This window comes from Centruroides sculpturatus, unplaced genomic scaffold (assembly GCF_000671375.1).
Source record: "Centruroides sculpturatus isolate CEXI.00-Female unplaced genomic scaffold, Cexi_2.0 scaffold948, whole genome shotgun sequence".
In the NCBI taxonomy this organism is placed as follows: Eukaryota; Metazoa; Arthropoda; class Arachnida; order Scorpiones; family Buthidae; genus Centruroides; species Centruroides sculpturatus.
Genome location: NW_019385420.1, coordinates 196410 through 203241, shown reverse-complemented (window position 1 = coordinate 203241; position 6832 = coordinate 196410). Strand labels below are relative to the sequence as shown.

The 6832-nt window shown below is 28.1% G+C and overlaps 1 protein-coding gene across 2 annotated transcripts; it reads right to left on the bottom strand.

Annotated features, from left to right (window-relative positions):
* Positions 1–14: 14 nt before the first annotated feature.
* On the bottom strand, positions 15–6832 carry LOC111638807 (WD repeat, SAM and U-box domain-containing protein 1-like). 2 transcript variants are annotated; one of them, XM_023384557.1, is made up of 8 exons: positions 6635–6832; positions 6281–6325; positions 5847–6030; positions 5293–5326; positions 5154–5194; positions 4753–5078; positions 3228–3386; positions 15–305 (listed from the first exon to the last, which is right to left on the bottom strand). In XM_023384557.1, the coding sequence occupies exons 1-8, from the start codon at positions 6810–6812 to the stop codon at positions 163–165; spliced, it is 1110 nt and encodes a 369-aa protein (XP_023240325.1). In that variant the 5' UTR covers positions 6813–6832; the 3' UTR covers positions 15–162. The 2 variants fall into 2 exon arrangements, with proteins under 2 accessions (XP_023240325.1, XP_023240326.1); XM_023384558.1 differs by lacking the exon at positions 3228–3386 and having other exon boundaries at positions 130–305.

Sequence of the window (6832 nt, the reverse complement as noted above, 5' to 3'; positions counted from 1 at the left end):
TTAAATATACAATATATCATTAAATGTTTAACATTATATAAATTTGAGGTGCAATAATTTAAAATTTTAATTTTGTAATAAAATATTTTGAGCAAATAGTTCTATTTTATACATTGCTGTTTACAAAAGTCTACAATGATTATTTTTTAATAGATTTTCAAATTATTGATATTTCTGTATTATTAATCTTAGTGTCTTATTAGGAATCACTTCTGTTGTTGAAAGCTTTTCATTTGTCATTGGACTGGTGTTGTTGCCATTTTTGATCCATTCCAATATGGCTGCTCTTTCGTAGCTATAGCCATCTATAAAAAAATATATCGGATATAATTAACATCAATAAAAACAGAAAACATTGACCAAAACCGTTTTAACTAAATTCTCAGGTTAGAAAAACATATCTATCTGTATTCTTCGGTTTATAATTTTTGAAAAAGTTGCATATATTTCAAGATGTACATGTCTGTGCTTCAAATTAATACATTAATGTTAAGTAACCATTTAAAAAGAGAATTTACAAAATACAAAATTTGTTTTTTGAAACTGTGTTTTGTTTTTATAATTCTGGCATAGTAAACAGTAGTAGTAGTAGTGTCTTTGGAATAAAACACAATACTAGTTTACTACGCCAGAACAAAATATAAAATACATAACCTAATTCAAGACTTATGGGAGGTTATAGAACATCCTCCACACAGCTGTGAGATATTCCATTTTCTTATAATGGACCCCTTTTTAATTATTCCAGATATTTTCAGGTTGCCTGGGTTGTCACAATGTTGTAATAAATGAGCATTGGCTAATTTAGTGTAGAGAGACCCTTCTGAAAAGGATTCAGGAGCATCAATATATTAATATGTATTTAGAACCATTTAAGCAGATTTGAGTACAGTAATATCCCGAACTTACGTGATAGGTGGGACCGAGCGATAACCGCGTAAGCCGGGGTATAATTTCACATATAAATACATACAAATAATTTTTAATTGGAGCCAGAGACTAAAAAAAACAATAATTTAGAAAAAAAATTTTTCACAATTGATTATCACACCGTAATTTTAACATTGTTTCCATCTCAGCGATAATACCGTGACGTTTACGAATGATGCTTGAATTTAAAGATTGAGCATTTTTCGCAGCTTCAAGAATTTTTTCTTTACCTTTTATAATTGTTCTGACCGTTCAATTATATGGGTCCTATAGAAAGATACCATAGAATCAGGGGAAAAAATATAATCTAATCAGAATTTAAGAGACCATCTTATCAAATTGACAGAATGAGATTTTGAGGAAAGAAATTTCATTTTTGCACTAATTTGCAATTCTCTTTGCTATGATTTAGTTTTTCCACAGGAAATTACAATAAGGTTCCTTTTAAATTATTATCTTGTAGGACCACCCTCCCTTATACATGTGGTAATATGGGGCCTAACTAGATGCAATTCTGCAAAAATTTGCCCAGAGATGTTGCAAATGCTGCTCTGGATCCCTCACACAATTTGAAGTTGGTCTACCCAGTCTCCAGATGGGACACCAAGGAGACATTTTTCAGAAACTGTATTTGGTCAAGCATTATCTTGCTGGAAAATGGCTGTTTACAGCCTTATCACGAAAGACCACATGTTCAGAAAATCCTGTGCCATCAGATGTTCCTTGCACCATTACTACATATAATACAGTAGAACCTCGATTATCTGGACAAGGAAAAATTCGGATAATCGAAACAAATACTTTAATTTGTCTTTTAATGATAATACAACACTTTTCTTTTCGATGACATATCGGTAATATTAAAAGTAAATACTGTATTTAAATCGTGATCAAATTTTCAAGAAACAAACGATCGTATTGAATTTGTACTACTACTGACCAACGCTAACAGACTACCTATTGTTTAAAATGCCCTCTGGTGGCGCAAGAAGACTGATTTTATAAAATAAAAAGCAGCTGAAACTGCATTTTTATGAATAAAAATTTGACAAACTATCATTTTATGACAAGTAAAATTTTTTTGTCGTGTTCGCAGCTTTTAAGTAATGCATAAACCTTCAAAACACGAGGCTCAGGCGGTGGCCCACACCTTACGTCGCCCTTGTTCATAGAAATGATGTAATTTGAAAATAAAATTATTTATAAATATGTATGTCAAGTTATATTTTTATTACGACGTAAAATATATTTAAGAGTTTATGGCCACTGCGCCGGGTGAGGAGATGTTGAAACAAAAAAAATTATGCATTCCATCACGTACATAAACAGTATCGTAATTCGCCGCGTGCAAATCAGCAAATTCGTAAAATTTTTGTTTATTTTGAATAATCTTGATAATCGAGGTTCTACTGTATTAGTGACTGACATATGATATGGCTACTCAGATCAGCATGCTCAATATTCAGGGCAGTGTGTCAATCAACAGTAAAAGTGGGATTGAAGCATTCATCAGTAGTCCTTCAGCATAATCTGAATATAGACTGTGATGTCTGTGTTAACATGCAATAATGCATGAGTTGATTTTTTTATTTATCAGTGCTTTCATGTGTTAATACACAATTTAATGATTGTCGATGAGAAAGATTAAATCAAGAGTGATACATAAGGGCCATACTTTCCCTCTGTTATATATAACAGTCGGGAAAGTAAGCATTTTAAGAGTTTTACATTTTTTGGACTCAGGACCTTCAAACATTAGGAAAAATACGCCCAACTTTTTTTGCATTTCTCGTGTGTGGGAAACAAAATTTTTTTAATCTCTTGAAGCTTAATGCTTGTGCCTTTCATCAAAAATTTCTGAAATTTTGCAAGGAGGTTTGTGCATTAGGGATTGATACTATTAAATTCTGGTGTTTAAAGGTCAGGGGATGGAGAGATTAAAAGTCATGACCCCTCTGAGAGGGGTCAGTGTCTTATTTTCTCGTTATTAGCATTTACAATTATTTTTACAAAACTATATATGGCAATCTCAGAGCAAGTGATTCAAATCTGGTTTTTGGTGTTTTAAGCAAACTCCACATGCTAAGGCTATAAAGCAACTGCCTTATCTAATGCAGTACAGATCCAAGTCAAATTTGTTGCTAAATCACAAGACCAAAAAGAAGAAACTATGGGAAATACTGTGCAAAAGTTTTTGTTAATTATCTCAATTAGGATTTATTGACATGGTTCATTCTTGCTCTGAAATCTTCATATATTTCTTTTCAATCAGCTAGTTATTTTATACTTGGACTTACCCATGGCTACAACAGGATCAATCATTTTTTCATGTGTTATAGGACAAAAAAATTCTTCTGGAATTAAAGCACTTTCTTCCAAAAGACATTGGTGTTGCCATAAGGGATTTTTAAGTGCTTGAATACCTCGAAGAATTTTATTTCGATGGCCTAAAATATCTGAAAGAAATTTTTTACCATTTGAAATTAAATGATATTTATAATACAGTAATATTTCACTTTTAAATCTGTACCTTGTCCTAGCATAGTCCCCCTGTTTTTTTAATAACATTGAAGTATTTAATTTAGAAGTGATCTAGTTAAAAGGCTTTTATAAGCCTTTTAACTAGATCACTTCTACTTTATCAAAGAGATTAATAAATTAATTTCATTTATTTTAATGTCTGATAACAATTATACAACGTTTACTACTCTGCAGCAAATAAAAAACAATGGAGCTGTAACCCAAGAGCCATCTAGAGCATGTGGGAATTCCAATCTATTTCACTTATGATTAGAATAATTTTATTCTTGTAAATATTGATTGGCATTCATTGAATCATTTAAATCATTCATTGGGGGAGAGAAGGAATGAGCTCATTGTATCAAATTTTTATATATCAAGTACTGTAAATATAGGTAACACTATAGTATCAATGTAAATTTAAGGTTTATTTTAAAACAAATAAAGTGAAAACATTTTAAAAATAAACAATATCGAATTACTTTTACATATATAGTTTAAAACACATGTACTAATACTAACATTTCTCTGCAGAGTAAACCAGTGATATATGATAAAAATTATTAACATGCACCACTGTAAACACTGAAGAATATATTTTGATAAAACTGATATATTTTTTATGTAGTATACTCTGCACCTTTGAAATAACTATTGAAAAAAACAACAGTTAATAGCTTCTAAACTGCCTACTAGTATATTTCAAACAAAAATTTTGTACGAATTGAGTATCATACACAATTAAATATAAAAGCTTTGAGTGTTATTGATATTAGAAAAAATTGTGTCTTTAGACATAATCACTTTTTGCTGTTTAAAGCAAGTAATTCTTTTAGTTTCTAAGTCAACAGTGAGATTATGTAGAGAAAAGGAATTACAGAAAATATTTTTTTAAAAATGGAGCAGAAACAAGAATTCCAAAATATGAAAGTGAATAAAAGCTGTTTGAAGATAATTAAAATTTTTTGAATGGCTTCTTTGTTAATACAAAAATGAATGGGGCAAATGCACCTTTACTCCTTTTTCCATCTTTAGTGATTTATTTACCATTTCAATTTTTTCTAAAATGTTTGCAGCATGCAAAGAATTTTTCATGCTTTTAAAGACACTAAAGTTTAAACAAAAGGAAAACTGTTGGATGAATTCATAATTGCAGAGTAAAATCAGTAGCCTGATGGATAGATAATTTGAAAACAGATACAGAATACCCACGAGTTAACCTGGATCATTGTATGTAAAAGTCAGGAAAGTGGAAAAATATACAACATATATTATTTTATTGTAATTAAATGATATTCTTACCTATTTTCATAGATATTGAGAGATTCTCGTGTGTTAAATGTAGAAGTTCTTTACCATCAATGGCATGATTACGAAATGTTTCTTCATATTCTTTTAAATTTAATCCTTCTAACCAATTACATACATTATCTACAGACCACTGGGAAACAGATTTAACTCCATGATTTGATGGACCAATACAAATACGTGATGTACTCAAATTATTTGCATTTGGACTTTCATCACTAATTTCAGAATTAACCAGAGACCATAAAATAATAGTCTTATCATTAGATCCAGTTGCCAGATATTTATTATCAGATGTAAATGCACAGCATGTAATATATCTGAAAATATAAAAACTGGTTTCTTTTGCTTACATTAAATAAAATAATAAAAATATCAGATTGCCTTAATATTACCTGTTATGTCTCTCTAATTGGGTTAATATTTCTCCAGTTTGCTACATTTAAATATATTTTATAAGTTTATAAACATATATTGTTTGTACTGTATTCAATAATTAAAATACACGTAATCATAACAACATATTTAACTTACAGCATCTCTTATTATTACAGATTTATCACCTGCACTAATGGATTAAAAAATTATTAACATTATATTGTTTCATCAAAAAATTTAATAACTAAATTATTACTATATAAAATCATTAATAAATTATTTATATTAATATTGATAATGGACTAAAAGAATACTTTATATTGATATTTTGAGTAAGTGTTGCATTAGTTTTATATTTTACAAATATATAATTATTCCACCTCAATATTAAAAAAAATTTAGATAAACATTTATATATTTAGTTGTATTTTAGCAGAACAAAAGGGTTTTATATCAAAATGCTTTATGAATAGTATTCTAATAAAAAAAAAAAAGCGCCAGAATTTCTTGAAAACAATTACATTAGTAATATAACCCAGTAATATTACAGTAGTAATTGTATATTTTATGAAAACCATAGATATTTTATAAAAAAAGAAAATATGATGATGGAAATACTGTTAATTAAATTACTTCTAAAATATTCAAAATTATCATATTTGAAAATTTATATTTATTAAAATAAATTATATACTGCAGTAAAATGTTACCCTGATGCAAGGAGAGATCCATCACTAGAAAATCTGCAGCACATAACATTTGCAGAATGCCCTTCTAATGTCATACATAAATGCATAGAACAGTTTATGCCAGCCTTTATTTTCCACAATTTTATTAAATCATCATTTCCACCTGAAGCAACAATATAAACTGTTGACATGTTGTCGCTTCCAGCTGTAAATATAAATTTTGTATTTTAATGTAAAACTCATTAATTAAGAATGTGTATACTTGTTATGTGTATTAATTATTAATTAAATGTATAGTAAATACTATTCACATAAAATAAATAGTAATAGTTTAATTTTTTTTCTGTATGATGTTACTAAAACAAAAAGCAAATAAATTCATTGAATTTACTTATAAGGAATGAATATTTTATTTATTAATAAAATAAAAACAAATGTTAACAAAACTTAATTACTTAAACCATTTTCTTGTATAAGTTCAATTAATTCTGTAATGTTTTCTGTAGAAATTAGAAAAAGAAAAAAAACATAAAATATACAAAAATTCAATATAAAAATATAATATTGATTTTGCATTTGAGTGTTTAATGTCCTCACATAATAAATCAGTTATTTCATATTTGATAAATAATTTTTTAGAAATTTTAAAATATACTAAGCTTAAAATTAGTTATTTCAAATACAACTTTTTACAATTAAAAACTATCCATAATTATGGCAATTGTACTAAATAAATTCTCTATTTCTCCACTTGTTTCCTTAAATTTATATTTCTCATTGAAAATATTGAACAAAGACAGAATATTTACTGTTTATTTCATAGAGAGGATTGAAATCACAACAAGAAACACCAAGATCATGAGCTTCAATCTGAGAAAATAAACATTTTCCATGACCATAACGTGCATCCCATAATCTTAATTCTCCTCTACTTGAACCTGACACTAGATAAGTACTATCTGGTGAAAAAGCACATGATGTTATCATTGCTTCATGTCCTTCCAAAA